Below are 25,701 nucleotides of genomic sequence, written 5' to 3'. Positions count from 1 at the left end.
ATCGATATCATTGATATAAGATATTTAATTTTGTCCCCTATGAACTGTAAGACTCCTACCTTCGACAGAACTTCCGTCTATGACACACTGAAGCTGCTAAAGCTTTATTTTATGTGTTCTGTGGATCCTGCAAATATGTACCCATCTGTCAGTGCCCTTAAAAGTCGTTTACTGACAATGTCCTAAGTTTGTCTGCTCTTTTATGCAATGTCCAAGTTCTAGTCATGTGTCCAAAGCCTCAGCAGATTTGGATGCAGTCTCAGGGTGATTAAGAAGGCTTTCCGTTCTATCCTTAGCTTCCCAAGGAACGATTAGCAGATAGGCCCCCGGTGGGACAAGCGCTTCTCAGCTGGCAGTTCCTTCTCAACTCTCGTGTGGAAACTCAGAGGATGCTTTGCTGCGCTCTTGGTTTCTCAACATTGTGATCATGGTTCCTTTGATGGTGAGTATTTTGCAGTGCTTTTTTTTAAGGGACAGTTTGTGTTTACATTGAAGACTTTCCCGGTTCATTTGGATCACAGTTAATTGAAAATGTAATTAAGACTGTCGGGTGCTTTCACAGTCTTTACCTTCACCTTGGGTAAACCTCATTGGTTTAAAAATGTCATTATGGGGAAATTAAAGAATCTCTACAATTTTTGTGCTTCAGTCTGTGTTTTTTGATGGACTTGGTGTTCATCAGATTTAAGTGAATACACGAATATCAAATCAGGTGCATGCAAAAGCACTGTAGAATATTGAGGAACACAGTTATCTGGGATGCATTATAGCATTGCACTTATCAGAATTAAAAATTTCTGCCTGCATTTACAAAGATCTGTGTGTGTCATGATGCTTAACTTAAGTACTTAACTCAGGTTCCCTTTCAAGGGAACTTCGAGCTGCGTCAAACGCTGCGGGAACGCCCCTGCGTTGTGCGTCATGAAGCACGTATGGAATCAGCCCAATGGAGAGATGAAACGTCATAGGCGGGTGACGTCATCGACCAGGAAACTATAAAGCACCCCAAAAACACAAGCGCATTAGCTTCTGTGCTTTCAGTCGCGCTACATGTGAATCTGTCCCTGTGTGATATTGTCTGTCTTACATACCCTGCACCACACAAACAATTTATCCCTATATATATATATATTGAGAGATTATGGCGGACGAACAGCAGTTTAGAAAGTGTGTTCCTCCCTGCTCGCGTTATTTAACGAGCGGGGATACACATGATCTTTGTGTTGTTTGTTTGGGAGTTCAGCATGCCCAGTTTGCTCTCGAGGGAGCAGACTGTGAGCATTGCGAGCGTTTGCCGTTAAGGACGCTCCGCTCCCGCCGGTCGCTCTTTGAGGAGAGCGGTTCGGTGCGCGCTCCCCGCGGTTCGGGTCCCGCTTCTGCCGAGGCAGAGCGGCGGCGCTTATCGTGGGGATCGCAGATGGATCTCACAGCGGGGTTTGAGACGGGCTCTGCCTTATCTCTCCCTTCACCTGTGAGATCCAGTGCCTCAGTCCCGGGTTCGGAAGCACGCGCTGCGGTTTCTTCCGCTCGGGCTGAGGCACCAATGCTGCAGCTATCCAGTTCTGAGGAACTTGATGTTGTTAGTGTTGAGGGAGATGTGGAGGATTCGCCACCCCACACTCCTGAGAGTGATGAGCTTATGGAGGTGTTAACAAGAGCTGTTGAAAAACTTAATATTGAATGGCCAGTGACTAGACAGGAGTCTGTTTCTAAATCAAAGTTGGATGAGAGATTTTTGCCGTCACGTGTGCAGCCTCCACGCCGGTGCCTGCCGTTTTTCCATGATCTCCACACCGAGGTGTCGAAATCATGGAGAAAACCGGTGTCATATAGAGTGTTTAGTCCCCAGACTTCAACATACGCTAATATTATGGGAGCCAAGGCTCATGGTTATGGTGCTTTGCCTCGTGTGGAAGAGACGCTTGCGAGCCATCTCTCCCCCGAAGCAGCATCATCTTTTAAGGCACCGGCATTACCCACCAAGCCTTTAAGAAACACTTCGGCTTTAGTGGGTAAAGCATATTCGGCAGCAGGTCAGGCTGCGTCATGTCTGCATACTATGTCAATCTTGCAGGCATACCAGGCTGATCTGCTAAGGGACATGAGTGAGAGTGAGGAGGTCAGTACTGACGTAGTTCGTGAACTGCGTCAGGCTGCTGATTTATCCCTGCGTGCCACCAGAGAATCGGCCAAATTAATGGGTCGTTCTATGGCAGCTCTGGTGGCCGCAGAAAGACATTTGTGGTTAAATCAGACTAATATTAAAGAGAGAGAAAAAGCTTTTCTTTTAGATGCTCCTCTTTCTCCCATGGGGTTGTTTGGTGATGCTGTGAATTCAGTTATCGATAAATTCCAAGAAGAAAAGAAACAAACTGCAGCTTTTAAAAAGTTTCTTCCCCTTAAAGTTCATGTCCCTGGGGCTGCTGGGCGGGAGCAGCCCCGGCCGTCTTCGAGCTCATCACATAGAGCGCAGCAGAGGCAGAGTGTCGCGTCTCGTGCTCCCCCTGCTGGACAGTGGGCTCAGCCGCGACACTCTCAGCCGAAGCCTTCTCCCAGTAGAACTGATCTGAGGACAGTTATATTGGCTAAGAAGGCTTCGGCTAAGAAGAAGTCCTGACGCCAAGCCGTTCAGGATGCTGAGGGTGGTCCCCACCGAGGCGGAAAGGTGTTCACCTCTTTTTACGGTGCCCATTCCTCCTCGGTGCCCTCAGGGGCTCGTTCTGCCAACCCCGCCTTTATGCCGGGGCACAGACGATCCCAGCGAGCGCTTTCCCGAGGGACGCTCGCTCCCTCTGAGGAGGGTCTCAGAGCGGTCAGACCAGTTGTTCCCTGCCGGTGCGCCGTTACAGGGCGCTGCGTCTGCTGCTCAAGTTACACCAGAGGCCAGTCTCGAGAGGCTGGTACCCTTAGTAGAATTTCTGGCAGAGTGGAAAAGCCTTCCAAAAATATCTCATTGGGTCCTGCAGACAGTAGAAAAGGGTTATGCTATCCAGTTCAGGTGTCGTCCACCAAAATTCAGAGGGGTTCTGCACACAGTGGTGGGCCCCGAGCAGGCTCTGGTATTGGAACAAGAGGTGAAAACGCTCCTTCAAAAAGAGGCTATAGAACGGGTTCCTCCTCCCAGTTTGGAGTCAGGTTATTACAGCCGATATTTCATCGTTCCAAAGAAGGATGGGGGGTTGCGTCCAATTTTAGACCTGCGCATATTGAATCGCTCGGTAGGGAAGCTAAAATTCAAGATGCTCACTATCAAGCAGATCGTGTCTCAAATCAGGTCCGAGGACTGGTTTGTCACGATAGATCTGAAGGACGCATACTTCCATGTGTCCATCCTTCCACAACACAGGAAGTTCCTGAGGTTCGCCTTCGGGGGCGAGGCGTACCAGTACAGGGTTCTTCCGTTTGGCCTAGCTTTATCTCCCCGCACTTTCACGAAATGCATGGATGCAGCACTAGTGCCTCTGAGGCTTCAGGGCATTCGTATTCTCAATTACATCGACGATTGGTTGATTTTAGCCCAGACCGAGCAGATGGCGGTTCGGCATCGAGATGTCGTCCTAGCTCATATCAGAAAGTTGGGGTTGAGGCTGAACGCAAAGAAAAGTGTATTATCTCCTTCCCAGAAGACCACTTTTCTGGGTGTCGTTTGGGATTCGGTATCGATGCGGGCGCGACTCTCTCCGACCCGCATCGCTTCGATTCTCTCAGCTGTGAAACAAGTGAAGCTAGGCCAGCTACTCACTGTCAAGCAGTTTCAGAGACTGTTGGGTCTGATGGCAGCAGCGTCCAACGTTATACCTTGCGGCCTGTTGTACATGAGACCGCTACAGTGGTGGCTCAGGACCAAGGGATTCTCCCCGAGGGGAAATCCGCTCCGCACGTTCAAAGTCACGCGGCGCTGCCTTCGTGCTCTGGTCATGTGGAGAGAAACTTGGTTCCTATCCAAAGGTCCTGTGCTGGGGGCTCTTTGTCGTCGCATAACGCTAACGACGGATGCTTCCCTCACAGGGTGGGGGGCGGTCATGAGTGGTCGCCCAGCCCAAGGTCTGTGGCAGGATCATCATCTTTCGTGGCACATAAATTGTCTAGAGATGTTGGCTGTGTTTCAGGCTCTGAAACACTTCCTAACAGACCTGAGAGGCCATCATGTGTTAGTTCAATCAGACAACACGTCGGTGGTCTCTTATATAAATCATCAGGGGGGCCTGCGGTCTCGCCGGCTTTACAAGTTGGCCCGTCAGATCCTCCTGTGGTCCCAAGGGAAGCTACTATCTCTGAGAGCAATGTATCTCCCTGGGTATTTGAATGTGGTAGCAGACTCCCTGTCGAGGCAGGGGCCGAGGCCAGGGGAATGGAGACTCCACCCCGAGGTGGTGGAGCTCCTTTGGTTGAGTTTCGGTCGCGCCGAGGTGGACCTATTCGCTTCCAAGGAGACCACTCATTGTCATCGGTGGTTCTCCATCACTCTTCCAGCCCCCCTGGGGTTGGATGCTATGGTGCAGCCGTGGCCGAGGTCACGTCTGTACGCCTTTCCCCCGATTGCTCTGTTACCAGGAGTTCTGGAGAGGGTCCGCCGGGACGGGGTCAGTCTACTACTAGTAGCCCCGTTCTGGCCGGCCCGAGTATGGTTTGCGGACCTGATTTCTCTCCTGGACGGTTCTCCTTTGGAGCTCCCGGTCAGGAGGGATCTACTCTCCCAGGCGGGGGGCACGATACTTCACCCCCGCCCAGAATTGTGGAAACTGTGGGCTTGGCCTCTGAGGGGGCCCAGCTCATAGACTCCGGTCTCTCAACCGAGGTTGTTGAGACCATTCTTAACTCCAGAGCTCCATCCACGAGGAAGCTTTATGCCTTGAAGTGGAAACTTTTCACTTCTTGGTGTGGAGAACACCTGCAGGACCCAGTTAACTGCCCAGTGGGTGCAGTGCTGGAATTCCTGCAGGAGCGCTTCTCCACAGGGTTATCCCCCTCCACACTAAAGGTGTATGTGGCGGCACTAGCTGCTTACCACGTCCCTTTCAGTGGAGTTTCTCTTGGGAGACACCCGCTTATAACTCGTTTCCTCCGTGGCACTTTGAGGCTGAGGCCAGCAGTTCGTACGAGGGTGCCGACTTGGGATCTGGCCATTGTATTAGAAGGTCTTTCCCTAGCTCCTTTTGAACCTATCGAAGAAGTTCCCGAGAAGTTTCTCACTTTTAAGACTATCTTTTTGCTTGCTATCTCTTCACTAAAAAGAATCGGAGATTTGCAGGCTCTGTCGGTTTCACCCTCGTGCCTGGAATTTGCACCTGGCATGGTTAAAGCTTTTCTGCATCCTAGACCAGGTTACGTTCCTAAGGTTCCTACTAATATTGTTAGACCTACGGTTCTGCAGGCTTTCTGTCCTCCTCCATTTATGTCATCGGACCAGGAGAAACTTAATTCACTCTGCCCTGTTAGGGCATTAGACGCTTATGTCCACAGAGCTGCCCTGTGGAGGAAATCAGAACAACTTTTTGTATGTTTCGGGCCACCCAGGAAAGGGTGTCCGGCGTCTAAACAGAGAATGAGCAAGTGGGTGGTTGAGGCTATCTCACTTGCTTATGAGTCGGCTGGCCAGCCTTCACCTTTGGTTGTCCGAGCTCACTCTACCAGGAGTATGGCTGCTTCTAAAGCTCTTTTGTCGGGGGTTTCCCTGAGTGATGTTTGTGATGCGGCTGGATGGTCTTCACCGCATACTTTTATTAAGTTCTATGACCTAGACTTAAGCTCTACCCCTGGGGCACAGGTGCTCTCGTCCTCTGTGCGCTAGTCTCACATGACGGTCATTTGGTCCTATGGCGACGTGGGTATTCGCGTTCCCGCAGCGTTTGACGCAGCTCGAAGTTCCCTTGAAAGGGAACGTCTCGGTTACGTATGTAACCCTAGTTCCCTGATAGGGAACGAGACGCTGCGTCGCTCCGCCATACTCCCGGCACTCCCGTTAGCGCTTCCTTCAAGCCTATCAGAAGCTAATGCGCTTGTGTTTTTGGGGTGCTTTATAGTTTCCTGGTCGATGACGTCACCCGCCTATGACGTTTCATCTCTCCATTGGGCTGATTCCATACGTGCTTCATGACGCACAACGCAGGGGCGTTCCCGCAGCGTTTGACGCAGCGTCTCGTTCCCTATCAGGGAACTAGGGTTACATACGTAACCGAGACGTTTTTCATATGGTGTTTTGAGCTTACAGATCATCTGCATCACAGGAATTTATTAGTTTTGGGTAACATAATTGATATCATATGATTTGTATTATTTGTTTGCATTCTCTTTTCTTCAAATTTTCTCATCAAAAGCAGATATTGGAACAGGCCTCCTGGTAATTTATTAGAAAATCTTTTTTTTTTTTTTTTTACAAATAAAGATTTTTTACAGATACAGATTCAGTTTTCCTGGTTCCACAGTTTGAGTCATTTTGCCTTGAGGTGAAATCAGATAGTACTTCAGATAGAAGTCAGATAGAAATCTGAAGTTTCAGTATTAAAGTTATTTTTTTTTGCATACTATACTATGACTGGACATTGTGATCATAGGCCATTTTCGACTATATGCACATGTGCAACCCCCCTGTCACTTTTGATCAATTTAATGCATCATTGCTGATTTCTTTAAAAAAATCTTGACCCCAAACTTTTGAAAGGTAATGTATATTACATATTATTATGTGCTTCTGCAAGACTTAAAGATTTTGGTTTTGTCCTGCTTTGCAATAAAACTCACAGGCTGGATCATTTCCCTGTTTTGAAAAAGAGAGGAACTGAGGATTCATGGTCCTCTTTTTTTCCAAGAGATCACGGCCCTTTAAAAAAAAAATCATTTCCATAGAAAAAATGTGGATTAGAATATAAGGCGAATATAAGGTGAATATAATTCACTGATCTGACATAAGAAATCATTAGGAATTAATGATTATTAATCATCAGGAATTATTGTACTGTATGTTAATAGTTTTGTTAGATTTTAATTATTTAGCATTCTACCTTTTCTTTGAACAAATTAGCATGTCTTTCCATTTCTTGCTTGACATTTTTGCTTTCTTAAATCACATGACTTTGGTATTACTTAATTTTCACATTGGTGCTTGAATCAAAAATAACAATAGGCTTCTACTGCAGCTTCATCCTGTCACATGTTGCTTCCACTTTTTTTCTGCACTTGTAGATAAGCTCTTTAGTCTAATTCAGGCGAAGTCTGCTCTTTTTATCCCTGCTTAGTCTCTGATATCTGTCCATCATTTCTGTGTCTTGAACTCAGTAATGCTCCCTCAGCTGTAGAGTGTGCCAGGCACAAATGTGCTGTCATGATGTGCCAGTGGGATTCCTGCAGATGTACCTGTTTGGTCACATGTTAAATCTGGATGTTTTCAGTTTTGATTCGACATCAACACCAAAAATATTTTCAGTTTCAATAGTTGCAATGGGCAAAACGACTTATAAAGGTACCTTGCTTTCGGTAAAGAAGCTTGATTCTGCAAGAAAGTGATTGAGAAAAGACTTTAATTCGATTCTGCTATTAGAGGTTGGAGAAAGAAAAACTAATTCAAATTTAAAAGGAAAGTATCATTTAGTAATCTGAAAACACTTAATTTCATGACAATGTAAATGTTTCAGTGGATCACTCAGCAAATCATTTTAAATCCTGTTAAGAACAGGACAGAGTTGAATGTATTCAGTATTTTCAGCTTGTGAGTTTATCCTCTTGATTAAGCTTGTTATTTTATGCCCAGGTTTCTCAGGATTTTCTTTACACAAAGAAAATTTTCATAAACTAGTTTGCAATAGCATTAAATTTTTCATTTTATTAGCAATGCTCTTATTTTTCTTACAGTATGCGATGTAAGCATTCAAGTGCAAGCATACAGTACAGCACAATTCTTATATACATATATATATATACATATATATATATATTTATATACATATATATATATATATATATATGTATATATATATGTATATATATATATATATATATATATATATATACACACACATATATAATTATGCACTATTTCATTACAAATTATATTATTAGCCTATAATGTGAGTGATAGCTGAATAGACTCATTTCATGATTTTTATGAAGCATTATCTTTAATGACAGTAGCACTGCAGCATAAACAAGTTTGTGTCAAACATGATAATCATGTTATCCAAAGAGCATCTGTAATGGAAGCAAGAACATCTGACTTTTGACAAGTAAGCAAAGTTATTTATGAAATCACCTAGAAATAATGCAGGATCTTACATATTTCTGTTATTCATTTTACAATACATCATAGCATTTTTATTTACATTTAAACATTTAAATATTAAAACTGTTTGAATTCTAGATACTGCCCACATTCTTGTATACGGTATGTTTCATGTCTGCAAATTAGTTTTATAGGCCTAAATAATTTAAATTCATTTATGTCCAATTTGGACATAATATCAAATGTTGTCCTTTATTATGCTTGACACAGTATTATTTAAAAATGCTCTGTTGGTGATGTTAACCTGTGCATGTGTTTTGTGTTTTTGTCTTTTGCAGAGTTAAAGAAGAGGATGAGTGAGTGTGATCTGCTGGGCCAGAGAGTATAGCCCTGCTATGTTCTCCTTTATCCTCTGATTCAAACTACAGTCAACTGACATCTACCACAGGCCATTGGATGAAGTTAAAATGGCCTCCCACAAGCAAAGCTTTCAATGCTTTGACACCATCACAGACGACCCACCTCTAAAGCCCTCTTTCCCCCATGGGCACTACTCCGCAACATCCTTCAGAGACTCCTCTGGCTCAACTAGACTGGAACCGCTGGAGGATCGTGGATGTTATCTGTGTGTCGATCACCAGCAGGCAAAGAAGATGGCCTCGGGAGCTTACTCGAACCCATGGTATCATTTCCAGACACATCCACACGCTCAGCAGTATACAAACAGAAGGCCCATTAGACCTGAGGAAGCTCCTGAACAGAGTGAAGATAACCACCATCATCACAGACACTCCAGGAAGATTGTGCTTGTGAAAAACAGTGACCCCTCTGTCCGGAGGACCATCGTGCTGCACCGTAGGAGCTTGCGCAGTCTTGCGCTCTTCACGGACGAGGTTTCTGAACTCATGCAGTGTCTCATCAGGAAGCTCTACACACTGCAAGGCCACAAGGTGAGTCTCTTCTGGAAATATATACATATATATCACAGTTTCTACAAAATATTAGGCAGCACAACTGTTTCCGGCATTGATAATAAGAAAAAAATGTTTCTCGAGCACCAAATCAGCATATTTGATTGATTTCTGAAGGATCACGTGACACTGAAGACTGGATTAATGATGCTGAAAATTCTGCTTTGCCGTCACAGGAATAAATGACGTTTTAGACTATATATTAAAATAGATGACAGTGATTTTAAATTGTAATAACGTTCCAAGTTTAAACAAAGTTTAAACAAAAATATATAACTTATAAATCAGTTATTTACAAAAACACTTATGTAGGAATATACGCAACATCCAGACACATCATGCTCAATAAAAAGAAAAGAAAAGGGGGTGTGAGGTGATAGTCACTATATCAGCTACTTTTTATAGTATTTTGTACTGCTTAACTGTAGATTTCCGGAAACAAATATGATAATATTAAGTAAAATAATTAATATGACTTAAATGTCTGCCTGTAAGACCTACTGTATAAAACCTTTAAAATTCAAGACTTTTCAACAGTTTTCTCAAAAACAGCAAACTTCTTTAAACTTTCAGACTTTGTAAAGCTTTATCTTTTCTTTTGTAGATAAAATGTATACTTATCGCAGTTCCAAATCTGCATCTTGATTGTTAGCTCAGTTCAATTTCACTTAATTCTGAATTCAGTTCTGAGTGGCGCACATCCCTGGAATTCACTGTCTAGTTTTGATCAGTTCAATGGTGTTGCACATCCTGCAGATCATTTGCTTTCATATTTTCAAGACATTTCATGCGTTCACACATACAAATAATCAGATAGAATAAGAGAGTATGCGTATTTGGTGTGCTGTCTGAGGGGAGGGCTCTCTGTCCTCTGAGTTTGGGCCAAACCCAAAATACTCACCTCGTATCCCCAACGGGGATAGTAACCAGCTGATAGTGAGGAGTTGGGGTGGCAGAGGGATGCAGAAAACTGTCGAGGAACATAGGTGATGTGGCTATGTATATATATATATATATATATATATATATATATATAGGCCTCATCTCGTGCTGGTTGGATAGATCATTTGAACGTGATCCTCCCAAACTTTAATAAAATAATTAATTTTAATTATTGGGTTAACCTTGCAATAAAGTACATGTAGCTATTAAATTTTTTTTTTGTAAACTGACCTAAATTATGTAAGATCAGCTGTTAGTTGGGAGGAGAAGCACATGTGCTAAGGACACAGAGGCCTCTAGTGGTTAAAACTGGAAAAAAATTATCAAGATCTGGTATACGGGCTCGGGAGCAGATACGTTTGCAAATGTTTTAGCAATCTTTTATTCCTTTGTTTGTAACCATAGCTCCAATTTTAGCTACTGCACATGTTTACAGGAAGCTAAGTATATGTAAGCGACGCCACATCTGAAACTGGAAAGTCCCCAAGCTGTGGGACCTCTGATTTTTAAGCTTTTTAATTTGATTTTTGTGCATTAGTTATTCGAGTCTACCAAAGAAAGTGACAGCCTCCAAAGATCGGGTTGTTTGATTTATGAAATGCTCATAATGCTGAGAACAAGATTACATGAGCAGATCAGTCAGCGTAAAGTTCATTTTAATCACTATCACTCCCACTTGCGCTTAAGGGCAAATGCCACAGACCACGGAAGAGGAAAAAATAAAGAATTACAGTCTGCAGGTGGTTTGGGTAGATAAGAGGTGGACAGGGTGGCCCGGGCAGTGTAAGAAATAGCCCCTCTGGGACTGAGCTATGGCAACCCTGATAAAAGGTGAGAGGCTAGGAGTTTATACAGCCCCAAGGGCAACCAGAGGCTGTTCCATCAAATCAAGACCTGTCTCTATGTGTTCGCACGCAAGGGTACGGCACGGTATGCCACAGTGCTAATGGTGGCATCACGCTGTATGCAGAGAAAGTGCTGTTCCTTTAAAAGGGGAACACTTCTTGGCTTGGAGTCCACAGAATGTCTGGAGTCGATCCAGGCATTTCCTGCCCATCAGAGCTGGACTCACTGCTGACTCTGGTCAGCGCTGCTGGTCCTCCGTGGTAGAGCAGGCACATCCTATTAGCACTGCCACAGGCATGTACTTCCCATAGAAAACATGCTGTAAAGTGGCACACACCCCTCCACAGGGGCCTGACTGATACATGGATAACATTACGAATGGCAGCGAGACAATGCCAGAAATAGCTCGACAAGCAGTAGAGTAAAGCTTTATTTGTCACTGGCTGAAAGTTGAACATGTAGGAAAACGAGAACAGAATCCATCAGGACCCTTGTGTATCTTTGAAGATATACCCCTGCTTTCACAGATAAGGCTTAAACCCATTCTAAAATGCATGTTTGAGCTGTTTTAACTTAAATTAACTTGCACAAACTTATCTTAAAATACTGTATGTCAGCGCCATTGTTTTTTCTCAAGACAAAACTTTTGTCACACCAGTAATGTTTTCATCTAAGGCACGTTTATAAAAGCTACTTAAATGTCCTAATTGAACCAAGGCCTAATTCTGGTTTAATCTAAGCCCTGTCTGTGAAACCAGGCCATAAAGTTTTGAGCTTAAGTTGATGGGCAAGACAAATGACAAAACATCAGCGCAGCAGCCTATTTTAGTATATTGTCTGGGCTCCAGTCTGCAAATAAAATTATAATTAAATGTATAATTGAATTTAATTTACTCATCTCTATTAATGAAAATAATGTGCCGTCAATATGTAGTTTCGTCAGATATATCTTGTGGAGTGGCATTAGTTACATCTTAAGAGTACAGGATAATGTCTCCTGCATGTACCAGAAAGGTTAAGCCCAATTCAAGAACAAATTACTCTGATGAAGAGATTATTTTAATGTGTTAGTCCAAAACATTCACAAAACAGTTGTTTGACTAAGGCTGTTTCCGAAAGCTTAGGCAGCTGACATGTTGCTTCACTACCCTATCAGGCAATGACATTGCAGGCAGCGATTGCACACAAAGGAACCTCACAAAACAGAAAGACTTCTGAGTCAGCAAAATAGCTTTGGTGGAAACTAAATGAATTATTGAATTACTACAATACAAAATTATTACATTAAAAGTGTAAAACATTTGACAAAACTGTACATTAACATACAAACTGACCACCAACCACAACTTTCAGATGCCATATTTATTTTTAAGCTGAAGTGTGCATCAAATTGATGATAACTGATGGCTATCTTTCTTGAACTGAATATACACATTTGGATTCTCCAAACAACCTTATAACCTTATTTAGTATAATCTTATAACCTTATTTAGTAACAGAATTACATTGTTACTTATTATTTATGTCAGTCTCTTGATTGACTTGAAGCTTTCTCATCTTTCATTCACTCTTTTGAAACATCTTTGAATAAACCTTTCCTGCTGTTCTTGGTAGATATGATCAGGATATTCCTTTACTTGTATTTTTGCACAGCAGTGATGCACCAGCATCCAGAGAATAACTATTAATCTTGCTCAAATCAGAGCTATTTTGAACCAACAGAAGCAGGCCAATGCCATGAAAACATACAGTTTGAGACACTCGCATCCTCTACAGTTCCAATTAATTATCTTCAAATCCGCTGCAAAATTGAAAAGTTTTGAAGATCTAAAACTGCAAAGCATGCAGATTTAGCATAAGGTTAGTATTGTGTTAAAGAGTGATATGTGATGTTTATGTTTGCTTTTACTCTTTCTCTATTTATACACAGTATATTCTGATTTCGTGAGTTTGGAACCTGGTTCAACCTCAGATAATGTTGGATGACTACAGTCAAAAGGTTATTTGGACAAGACTGAAGCACAATAGTACTCATGTTTCTGGGCTCTTTTACTTTTTCCCAAAAAAGTTTAAAACCTTAAACTATCTCAACATAAAAATAATTCTTTCTTTTTTAACTTCCCCAATATGTATAACATAAGTTAACACGGCTCTAATGAATAGAGCTCTCAGATGAACTATGAAACTATGCTGATTGTTGTTTAAAAAAATAAAATAAATAAATATATAATATTTTTAAGAAACACTAATGTAGTCACACTAGTTTTTTAATTAGGGATGAAGTTTTTTTATTGACCTATTTGTTTGTACACTTTTTATTTGAGCTGACCCCTGGGTACTGACTCATGCACCGAAAACACCCTGCATAATGGATCACACACACACACACACACACACACACACACACACACACACACACACACACACACACACACACACACACACACACACACACACACACACACACACACACACACACACACACACACACACACACACACACACATTTTCAGATCACTGTTTTCATGATTAAAAAAGTGTGGGAAAATGTATACACCAGATGGTTTGACTTCCCATGGCCATTAACCTTTAATTGGTATGGCTTCCATCATAGCACATTTCCTCATCAGAACTTGGCAGTTGTAATAATCCCTGCTGTTTAATTTCAGCCAGATATTGCTGATCTCAATCAATTTGATTCTGTCATGTTGTAATCAACCAACAAGACAGTCTCTCTAATGTTGAGAGGGATTTGCATGTTTTTCAGATTGACAGTGTGCAAAGTCTGCTGCAGTGCCCAAACATTTTGGTTTGTGTGGGACATGAGCCTTTCCACCCACTGCTGTTGGACAGCTTCAGGAAGAACTCTTATGACAAACTTCCGAGGCTGAACATAAAGCCACCCTCTAGTGTCTGCAGTGATAAAAAGGGGGCCAAGAGAAATGGTAGGTAACACTGCAAAAAGTCATTTTCTTTATCGTTAATTTTTCTAAAACTTCACAGTAAAAAAAAAATATAGTAGAATATATGAAATATTTATTGTAATATTGTGATTACTTTCTTGAAGTCAACTTTGGACTAGAAACAAAGAGAAGCATCATACATCCAAAGTGTGATTCAAGCAACAGATCAGCAGGACTGTCCACCTCATCTGAAAAGTTGTTTCCAAATCGACTTACCAACTTACCTACCAACTCATTACCTCCAGGGCACAGAGGCGATTGTCCTCATACAGGAGAAAATATGATGGATGATGACATTGAAAAACGAGTTCTGGTCAACCAAGATGGAAGCCTGTCAATGGAGATGAAAGTGCGCTTTCGACTATTACACAATGAGACATTGCACTGGTCCACAGAGGTCAAAAAGTCAAAGAGCTCTTTGAATGAATCCCATATAGTACCTGATGATGCTTGTTCCTTCTCTCAAGGCAGTGCAGAGAGCTGCTCAGAAGCTGACTCTCTCTCTGCTGGTGAAGCAGAGGACACATACAGCACCAAATGTTACCAAAGTCATTTTGAAGAGCCACATTGCCAGCACTGCTGTGCTCACTGTCAAGAGTATGAGATGTGGAAGAATCCTGTACCTCCCAGTCAAGGATCTGTAAGACACATCAGATCCTCAAGCTCAAGTGCATCCTCGCGGAGAATAGTGTGCAAGAAGGCATCTATTGACAGCATGCGCACAATGTCTAGTGAAGAGTACACAGAGCATGTAGTGGAAAAGTGCATTCAACAGACCATCGGGCAGCAGGGCGACACCACGATTGAACAATGTACCGTCAACCATTGCTGCAGTCGGAGTGAAGTGCACTCAGTGTCCCCTAAAACAAAGAGCATAAGTGCTATAGAAGCCAAGCGTGAGAACGCATCTGATAATGATGAGAACAGGCCAGATGTCATATCCTCTAACCTTCCTAAAGATCAATTTAGTGTTCAGATCACTCTGCCAGTAGAGGAAGATGAGAGGCCTATATCCGTTGTGAGCTCTTCTTCCCAAATTTTAGCATCACTTAAGGAGGACCAAGATGTTGAAGATGTCGATCTCCCTCTAAGTATATCGAGAGCATCCAGTGACCAACAGGAAGATGAGGAGAGCAAAGATGAGGAGAGCAAAGATGCTAAACCAAATTCATGTTCTGTTACACCCTGTAAATCTCCTACATCTCTGGTGAATTTATCACCCAGACCACCAAGCAAAGCTTCATCTTCAGGGCAGTCTAAAACATCCAGAAAGTTTACCAGTCCAGAAGTAGGTGATAAAGCGGTCAGGTCTGAAGCATCTGCTTCACCCAAATCTTTGTCTGGACCAAAAACATATAAATGTGTAGTCTCAAAGGACATAACGACTCCAGGGGCTTTTGAATCAAATGGTCAACTAGAAGACATTGATGTTCAAGATACAGAAACAGAAGAAAGGGCACTAAGTGCAATGTCAGCCAAATCGAAAATGTCTACAACGTCTCTGTCTGAGTTATCAGCCCATTGTGAAAATGGGAATGATCCAGAGAATACTGAAGTAAATGATGAAATAATAGAGGAGCGATCCTCAAGTGCTATCTCCATAAAATCCAATACCTCTGGAAAATCAAATAAAACAAATTTTTCAAAAGTACTCGTACAGGATGGAAGAGCACACAGTGCCATGTCAATAAAGTCTCATAGATCTGACAAATCAAGAAATACTCAAGTCTCAGAGAATGTGTCTGAGGAACAAAATTCTGAAGTAAAAACATCAAGTGCCATGTCTGTTAAATCAAATACATCTGTGAGATCCGAACTGTCAGAAAATTGTTTTAATGAGCTTGCTAATTCACAGGACAATGTTGAGGAGATGGCTGTAAGTGCTGTGTCATCTAAATCAAGTATTTCTGTTAAATCTAGTCAGTTTAAAGAGACACAGGCTGCACCTGATGGGGCATCTGAGGAGAGAATAGAAGAGAATGTATCAAGTGTTAAATCTGGTACATCAAACAAGTCTGGAATTGAAGATCTGACAAATGATGATCAAACAGAAGAGAGAGTTCACAGTTCCATTTCGATAAAATCAAATATTTCTGCGAGATCTAGAATGTCAATTGAGCTGAGCGAGCTTGAGGATGATGAGCAAGACAGAGCTTCCAGCAGCGTTTCTATTGAATCAACTGTCTCACAGAAATCTAAGTCTGACATTTCAGAAGCAGCTTCTTTTCAAGGAGGGGGATGTTTAAATTCAATGAATACTTCAGTGCAATTAAACACACCTGAAGCTGAATCAGCTACTGAAGTGGAGTTACGAGGAGAGAGATCGCCAAGCTCTTTGTCATCAATTTCAAATATCTCTAAAAGATCCAGAACCTCCAAAACTTCAGAGGCAGACCAAGATGAAGCACATGAAAATGAGGATGTTCAGGAAAAAGCATCAAGCACTATTTCTGTAAATTCTACTACATCTGCAAGATCAAGGAAATCCAAGAAAACCCCAACACCAGGATCAGGAGAAGAAATGAAGGAACAAGCTCCTAGTGTTTTGTCAATCAAATCAAATGCTTCATTGAAATCAAAACAGTCCAAGATGGAGGAAGAGGAGACAGAAAACAGAGTCTCCAGTGCTTTGTCTGTCAAATCTGAAGTTTCTACATTGTCAAAAAAATCTAATCTGTCAGACGGAGAGCAACTTGAGAAAAGAGCATCAAGTGCAATATCTTCTAAATCAAATGTTTCTGGAAGATCTTCAGGGTCCAAAATGTCAGCGGTGGCAGGAGATGATGATCGATTATATGCAGTGTATGCAGCATCACATACCTCTGAAACATCAAATGAATACATAACAGCACCTAAAGAAACTTGCGAAAGCACAGAAAAATCATCAGACAAAGTGGAAAGAGCACCACGTGCTTTGTCAACAAAATCCAATAGCTCTTCTAAATCCAAGAAATCCAAAGGATCTGATATGGTAGCAGATTTTGTGGCTGAAGATAGAGATGATGCAAAATCTGTTAAATTAATGGTCTCAGAAAAAGACCAAACAGAAGAACAAGCTCAGGGTGCATTCTCAGCAAAATCCAATCAGTCAGGAGTCACTGTAAGTGATGGAGTAGAAGTTGCAGAGGAACGGGTTCTGAGTGCTATGTCATCTAAGTCCAATGCTTCTGAAAGACTGAAAAATTTAAAAGTACCATTTTCTTTACCTCGAGGAGCAGAACACCAAACAGAGGAACGAGCTCAGAGTGCGTTGTCAGCAAGATCAAGCATTTCAACAAGATCCAATAAGTCCAAAATTTCATATGTTTTAACTGATGAGCTTGTTGATGCAGAAGAAGAAGAAGAAGAAAAAAGAGCTTCAAGTGCGTTGTCTGCGAAATCAAATGCTTCTGCCAAATCAAAAAAGTCATATGCTTCTGCAACAGATGTCATCAATGATAATAAGGAAAAAGGGGACCGAGTGTCAAGTGCAATGTCAGAAAAATCTGACATTTTTACCAAAACCAGTATCTCTGCAAAATCCAAAGCATCGAAAGTTTCGGAAGTACAGGCAGAAGAACCTGATGGAAAATACCAAGAAGAGAGAGCTTCAAGTGCGTTGTCAGCAAGATCAAGCATTTCAACAAGATCCAATAAGTCCAAAATTTCATATGTTTTAACTGATGAGCTTGTTGATGCAGAAGAAGAAGAAGAAGAAAAAAGAGCTTCAAGTGCGTTGTCTGCGAAATCAAATGCTTCTGCCAAATCAAAAAAGTCATATGCTTCTGCAACAGATGTCATCAATGATAATAAGGAAAAAGGGGACCGAGTGTCAAGTGCAATGTCAGAAAAATCTGACATTTTTACCAAAACCAGTATCTCTGCAAAATCCAAAGCATCGAAAGTTTCGGAAGTGCAGGCAGAAGAGCCTGATGGAAAATACCAAGAAGAGAGAGCTTCAAGTGCGTTGTCAGCAAGATCAAGCATTTCAACAAGATCCAATAAGTCCAAAATTTCATATGTTTTAACTGATGAGCTTGTTGATGCAGAAGAAGAAGAAGAAGAAAAAAGAGCTTCAAGTGCGTTGTCTGCGAAATCAAATGCTTCTGCCAAATCAAAAAAGTCATATGCTTCTGCAACAGATGTCATCAATGATAATAAGGAAAAAGGGGACCGAGTGTCAAGTGCAATGTCAGAAAAATCTGACATTTTTACCAAAACCAGTATCTCTGCAAAATCCAAAGCATCGAAAGTTTCGGAAGTGCAGGCAGAAGAGCCTGATGATGAAGAAAGTGAAGTAAAAGCATCAAGTGTTACTAAATCCAGAATTTCAGTAAGATCCAATAAGTCAAAGTATCCAGAGGAAGAAGTTCAGAACCTAGATAGACCTCCAATTGGCATTTCACTAATGTCTCTAGCCACACTTGATGAAAATGAGATCTCAAATGAGGAAGAAATCCAAGAAAGGGCTCCAAGTGCAGTGTCTGCAAAATCGAATTCTTCTGTAAGATCCAGAGCATCGAAAGTTTCAGAAATAATCATAGTTGAACCAGATGAACAAAAAGTGAAGAGGGCACCAAGTTCAAGGTCATTGAAATCTGTTGTCTCTGGAAGATCTGGTCCAAAAGACCCTGTTAATGAAGATAAACAGAAGGAAGCAAGAACAGAAAGTGCTTTGTCCTCCATTTCTAATATTTCTGCAAGATCAAACAAGTCAGAAGATTCCAAGCTAATTAGCAATGTACAGCAGAGAGCACCAAGTACAGCATCAGTTTCATCTAAAACATCTGCAAGATCTCAGAGGTCAAATATTTCAGGAGTTGCTCCTGAAGAAACTGGAAACACGGATACAGGAGATGTTCAATCATCAAGTACAATGTCTGCAAAATCTTATGCATCTGATAAATCAAAACATTCAGAAAGACCAGCGGAGGAGGACGATGAAGCAAATAAACTGGTAGAAAGAACAACAAGCTCTTCGTCTGTAAAGTCAACCCCATCTACAAAATCTGATGCCACTGTTAAATCAAGTGTTGTGCCTACCAAATCAAATGCTTCTGCAAAGTCCCTCCTCTCAGAAGTTGAAGAGCCTGACGGAAGATCAACAAGTGTGGTGTCTAATACATTTGCAGAATCTAAAGTGTCTAAAGCAGGTGTGGATAAAAAAACAAACAGATCACCAAGCGAGTTGTCAGTCAAGTCTAACTTATCTGCAAGATCCAAGAAGTCTAAGGTTTCTGAGAGTCAGGTCCATACAGCGACAAACACTGAAGATATGGAATTAAACATAGGTGAGAGTCCAGTGTCTGATCAATCAAAAGTATCTCACACAGAAAACTCAAATAAATATGTTTGCAGTGCAATAAACAAGTCATCAAGTCAAATGACATCATCTGAAAAAGACTCTGATCATGAAGAAGTACCTGCAAGTCCTCTCTCTAAAAAGTCAGCAAAGTCCAAAATCAGCTCAGTTAGTTCAGACTCTGAAAGAGTTTTAACACCAACAAGCACCTCAGTGTCTATTGGGATAGTTGAAGACTATGAGGGTGATGATGTTGAGGAAATAGATGAAGGTGCAGTTTCAATCAACTCAAGAACATCTGGTTCATCAAAGACTGAAATATGTGGTAGATCTGACCAGTGTTTATCAGAATCTACAGTACGAATAACAACTGAAACAACACGGACCCCAGAGGAAAGACCTAAAAGTTTTGCATCGGCTAAGTCAAATGTCTCTAGTAAATCGAAGTCCGAATGCTCTCATTGCAGCTCTACATTTCCTATAGACATAAACCAGGATAAAGATGATGTAGCAAGCAATAAATCCTCCAAAACAAAGTATATAAATACTTCATCTGCCAATGGTTCAGTGAGGCAGAGCTCTCCAACCGAAGAGATCCGTCCATCTAGCAAAGCTTCTGATATGTCTGTACACACTGAAATCATAAGACAAGAGAAAACTGGAAGTCCAGATGTTACCCATAAATCTCAAAGTGTCTGTTCAAAATGCAGTTCTACACAACAGAAAAGACCAATTTCAAGTGCCTCCGCTAAAGAAGGAAATACTGCTGAAATGATTGACAGACCAAAGAGTAATATATCCAGTTCATCATCTCATTTAAAAGTAAATGGTCAAAAGAATGATGTTAAAACTACAGCTGTCAATGGAAGAAACAATAAATTAAGCACCAGGTCGATACAGAAAGTTGAGGACAATACACCCAGGTGTCATTCAGCGACTTTATCTGTTACCTCAGGAAACCATCTCAGTCCTATCCCACCAAAATCTCCCAAAAAATCCAAAAAACCAGTTATTTTACTTGTCGGCTCCAATGATAGCATGTTATTACAGACCGTTCCTGCTCTATACCCAAGAGAAGAACACACTGACTGTTTGAATATAGCAGCAGAGCTCAGTCAAAAAACTCAATCTTGTAAATCTGATACAAATGTCAGTGACATCAAGAGTGAAAAAAGTAGCAAATCTAGGAAAAGGATTGAGAGTGACTTGTCTTGCCACAAGATGGATGAAGACATGTCTGAGCTGAGTCCTTCTAGCCTGCCCAATGCCTCCCCAACTGAGGTGGTAAATGAATGGCTGAGGAAAATCCCATCAGACACCACCTTGTGTGATTTAGGCGATGAATTTCATGACAACTTTGATTCAATAGAACCACTCTGCACATCACATGTACCTTCAGGAGATGAAAATAAACATGAAACTTTGCGACATGGCATAACCAAGCTTGAAACACAACCTGAGATGGAAGATGCTAATGTGGTGAATGCAGAGGGAGTTATTGAGAAAAAAGTTGCTGAGGGTGATCACTCTCAGAGGGGAGAAGAACCAAAGATGTTTAATTCCTCAGTTCTGGTGATGAAAGTCTTGCTGAGCCCCAAATTAGACAGATGCAATAGCTTACCAGAGGTGTCTCGTGTATATGGACGTAAGCTCAGTACGTCAGCGCAAGGCCTTCTGGATTGTTTGGCAAATCTACAGTTGTTAGACTTTGGTTCTAGCGTTGAAGATGGTAAAAAAGAAAAATACCAGGAGCTCATGAGCATGCTTAAGTCTCTTTGGCTTTGTGACCCCACAGACAGTGAGAAGACATCTGAGGAGAGAAACAAGCATCTGGACAAGGAATTCAAAGCCAGGTCATCATCAGGGGTAGATGTTAACAGTGGCTCAACGGGTTCTGGGAAAAGTAGTGTCAATGATGGCACCCAAGCCCAAATCAATACAGAATGTGAAGGCCTGGATACCCTGACAAAGGTACAGGAAGTTGATGAAACCGTGGAAGAGGAAGCTTCAGAAACACCAGAATCAAAATATGATTCAGCCAGTCAAGCTCAGTGGACCCCACAGACTAAGGACACAGTTGAAGAGAAGCTAAAAGATGTCCGTGGCTCTGACGAGACTATCAGGAATAACGATAGTCCAAGGGAACTCATTGGAACACCTGTTTCCTCAAACAAGAGTTCTGGAAATAATAATAAGGAAACTGAATCAGACCGTCAAGAGGACACAAGTTCAAGCAGTGCTCCAACACTACAAAGAGGCCATTTTTCAAAAAGGCTTTCTCAAGACCCTGATCCTGTATGGGTTCTGAATTTATTGAACAAATTAGAAAAACAATTTATGACAAATTATGTTGATGCAATGGCTGAGTTCAAAGTCCGTTGGAATCTGGATGACAATGAGCAGCTTGACGCCATGATAAGTGAATTGCAAGATGAAGTCCGCAGACGGATACAAACGAGTATTGACAGGGAACTAAGAAAAATCCAAGGCAGAGCTGGAAAACCAAGACCACCGAAAGAGACAATGTCACGTGAATCTACCATTCAAACGCAGCAAAAGCGGAGGCGCCTGAAAGTAATGCGCAATCAATCAATTGATCCACAACCTGCTAAAAGTGATGATGATTACACAATGACAGGGACTGATTTCAGTGATCAACGTAGCGATGATGAATATTGTCCATGTGACACATGCTTGAAAAAGAAAATGGCATCCATACACGTGTTACCTGTGGAAATGATGAATCCTGCCCCTGTGATGATGGACTTTGATTTGAGAAGAATTCTCCAGATAAAGAAATCGTCTCCTACCAATGAAAGCATCGGGGGGATTGCCAGTGAATCTACAGCCAGTAAGAAAGGGGAAGAACATGTGGGGCTTCAGGCTGTCAAAGAGGAGGATGAGAAAGAGGGGGTGAATAAAGAAATTCTTTCTTCAAGTGCCCAAGAAATTAAGGAAGATTATGAAAAACAAGAAAGTGAGGTGGGTGGAGAGGAAGACAATGCCTCCAGCAATTATGTAGAGGAGAGTTCTGTGAAACAATCAAATATATCCAAACATTTAAGGAAAGATGTGGATGAAGTTGGGGAAATTGCTGAGATGTCTAATAAAACGATGACAGCACAACATAAGGCACCAGAACAAGATGAAGAGCAAGAGCAGAATGATGAGACTAATTCTAATGTAATGGCCGTCAAAGAAAGTGAAAGCAGTTCTAAGATTAATGATGAATTAGATGAAGATGTGGCAAATTTTGACATTAGTGAATTTGATGATATAATGCAGGCTGAAACAGCAAAGGAGGAAGCAACTGAAGAATACACTGAGGAAGAATCAGAAGAGCACGACGAAACAGCTTATGAAGAGGGTGAGACCACTGGTGAAGAGACTGTAGAGAACAGGCAGACTGCTGAAGCGCTAGCCACTGAAGAGGATAAGGAAACTGCAGAAGATGGTGAGACAACTAATTATGACACTGAAGAAGAGCTTAATACAGATGAAAGTAAAACTGCAAAAGACGGAGAGACTGCTGAGGGTGAAACGGTAGTAGAGGGTGAAACAGTTGAAGAGAAAACTTTAGATGATGGACAAACTCCAGAAGCAGAAACCACTAGAGAATATAAAATAACTGAATATGAAACAGGAGAAGGTGAAACCGTTAATGATGACACTGCAGAAGAGGATGAGGTGGATGAAAATGACACTGCAGAAGATGGACAAACTGCTGAAGATGAAACTAGAGAAGAAGGTGAGACAGTTAATGATTACACTGCAGAAGAGGATGAGGTGGATGAAAATGACACTGCAGAAGATGGACAAACTGCTGAAGATGAAACTGGAGAAGAAGGTGAGACCGTTAATGATGACACTGCAAAAGAAGAGAAGGTGGATGAAAATGAAACTGCAGAAGATCGACAAACTGCTGAAGATGAAACTGGAGAAGAAGGTGAGACCGTTAATGATGACACTGCAAAAGAGGATGAGGTGGATGAAAATGACACTGCAGAAGATGGACAAACTGCTGAAGATGAAACTGGAGAAGAAGGTGAGACAGTTAATGATTACACTGCAAAAGAGGATGAGGTGGATGAAAATGACACTGCAGAAGATGGACAAACTGAGGAAGATGAAACTAGAGAAGAAGGTGAGACAGTTAATGATGACACTGCAAAAGAGGATGAGGTGGATGAAAATGACACTGCAGAAGATGGACAAACTGAGGAAGATGAAACTGGAGAAGAAGGTGAGACCGTTAATGATGACACTGCAAAAGAGGATGAGGTGGATGAAAATGACACTGAAGAAGATCGACAAAGTGCTGAAGATGAAACTGGAGAAGAAGCTGAGACAGGAAACAACGACAGTGTAGAAGAGCGTGAGGTGGCTGAAAATCAATCTGCAGAAAATGTACAAACTGCAGAAGAAGAGACTGGAGAAGAAGTTGAGACAGGAAATTACGACACTGGAGAAGAGCATGAGGCGGCTGAAAATGAAATTGCAGAAGACAGTGAAACAGCTTCAGAAGATGGACGAACTGCTGAAGCAGAAACTGCTGGAGAGGATAAAATAACTGAAGATGAAACTGCAGAGGAGGGTGAGACAGCTGCTAAAAGGGAATCTATAGAAGATGGACAAACTGCTGGAGAGGATTACATAACTGAAGTTGAAACTGCAGAAGATAGTGAGACAGCTGCTAAAAATGAATCTGAAGAAGATGGACAAACTGCTGGTGAGGATGACATAACTGAAGATGAAACTGCAGAGGGTGAGACATCTGCTAATAATGAATCTGTAGAAGATGCTGAAGATGAAACTACAGAAGATGGTGATACAGGTGATGATCAAACTGCAGAAAAGGGTGAGACATTTAATGATGACAATGTAGAAGAGTGTGAGATGGCTGAGAATGAATCTGTAGAAGATGCTGAAGATGAACCTACAGAAGATGGTGATACAGGTGATGATCAAACTGCAGAAAAGGGTGAGACATTTAATCATGACAATGTAGAAGAGTGTGAGATGGCTGAGAATGAATCTGTAGCAGATGCTGAAGATGAAACTACAGAAGATGGTGATACAGGTGATGATCAAACTGCAGAAAAGGGTGAGACATTTAATGATGACAATGTAGAAGAGTGTGAGATGGCTGAGAATGAATCTGTAGAAGATGGGCAGACTGCTGAAGCTGAAACTGCAGGAGAGACTGATACAGGTGACGAGGACACAGTAGATGAAGGGACCGCTGAAGGTGTAACTGAGATGTCTGAAGAGAAAGCTACTGTTGAAGATGGCACCACAGCAGACGACAAGAATACTGAGGTAGAACTGTCAGAGCGAAAGCAAACACCTGATCATGAGACAACTGGAGAAGAGACAGACAAAAGTCAATCAGACATTGAGGAAGACAAGGAATCTGTCAGTTGTGAAGCAGCAGAGGAGGGAGACATTCTTTCTAACCTTGAAGACACAGAGTGTCTTGATGTTTTGACTAATCTTGAGGTGGTTGAAGACGAAACATCTCTTAAGAACAAGGGTGATGTTGTCCTAGATAGTGTTGATGATAATGGGGAAGAAAGTGAGAAACAAGATGATGGTGTGGAGATAATTGCAAATAAATCTGGTCTTGTGGCCAACATTGGTGAATCAGCTGAAGCTGGTGATGAAGCTGAGGATGATACCGAGCCAGATATGGAGACAGATGAAGGGGAACATGATAGTAATGCTCCAGCTTTACAGCCTGTGTTACAGCCAAAACAAATAGATGAAAAACCAGATGGGGAAAATTCATCTAATGTTTTGGTAGAGTCTGAGGATGGGGCTGATGCTGATGGAGAAGACTCGGAAACCGAAGAACACAACCAAGTCGTGCATTTTAATTCTAAATCTGAGGGCAAACCACAGAAAATAAATGCACATAAAACCTTCAAGATGCTCGTTCATGCCCTGAATTTCCTCAAACTCTCAGCCACTGGACAACCAGAGAGGAGGGAAGAGGATAATGAACATGAAGTTGAAGACGAAGAGACTCGAGAGGATGAGAGTGATGATGCAAGAGAGAGTTCTTGTGTGGAAAAAGATGAGGTTGAAGAGTTGAATGGAAATGAGAAGGGCAAACTCTCAGATATTACAGAGGATACAGCGGAAGAAGAGCAGGACCAGACAAATGAGACTAATGATGATTCAAAGGACAGTGAATGGGAATCATCTGAAAATGCCTTGCAAAAGCAGATGACAAAGTCCTCCATGGAATCTCAGCCAGGTTCCTTCGAAGAAGTTCATGAGGAACTGACAAAGAATCAGAATGGTTTAGATCATCTGAAAGCCAACCCATAGAATCATTCCTCAACATCAGAGAAAAGAACCAAAGATAGTTTTGAGCATGTAAAAATGGTTCCAGAGAGGTTATTTCTCTATTATAATTAGACCTTATAAATACTATAAACCTAAATTGAGTTTTTTTCTTAGTAGCCCTTTGGACCCCTT

At 41.8% G+C, this 25,701-nt stretch overlaps 1 protein-coding gene across 1 annotated transcript; it reads left to right on the top strand.

Annotated features, from left to right (window-relative positions):
- Positions 1-355: 355 nt before the first annotated feature.
- Positions 356-25,701, top strand: rp1l1b (rp1 like 1b). The gene is made up of 4 exons (XM_077219994.1): positions 356-442; positions 8,554-9,165; positions 13,742-13,919; positions 14,042-25,701. Exons 2-4 carry the CDS (start codon positions 8,683-8,685, stop codon positions 25,549-25,551), a joined length of 12,171 nt encoding a protein of 4,056 aa, XP_077076109.1. The 5' UTR covers positions 356-442; positions 8,554-8,682; the 3' UTR covers positions 25,552-25,701.

This window comes from Siphateles boraxobius, unplaced genomic scaffold (assembly GCF_051911475.1).
Source record: "Siphateles boraxobius isolate OS27281-9 unplaced genomic scaffold, OSU_SipBor_1 8, whole genome shotgun sequence".
NCBI lineage: Eukaryota > Metazoa > Chordata > Actinopteri > Cypriniformes > Leuciscidae > Siphateles > Siphateles boraxobius.
The sequence above is the reverse complement of the archived record's forward strand: the minus strand, read 5'-3'. Positions and strand labels throughout refer to the sequence as shown.

Coding starts and splice junctions, on each gene's coding strand:
- rp1l1b (XM_077219994.1), top strand. CDS start 8,683: ATGGCCTCCCACAAGCAAAGCTTTCAATGCTTTGACACCATCACAGAC. Junction 9,166..13,741: donor ACACACTGCAAGGCCACAAG/GTGAGTCTCTTC, acceptor CATGTTTTTCAG/ATTGACAGTGTGCAAAGTCT. Junction 13,920..14,041: donor AAAGGGGGCCAAGAGAAATG/GTAGGTAACACT, acceptor ACTTTCTTGAAG/TCAACTTTGGACTAGAAACA.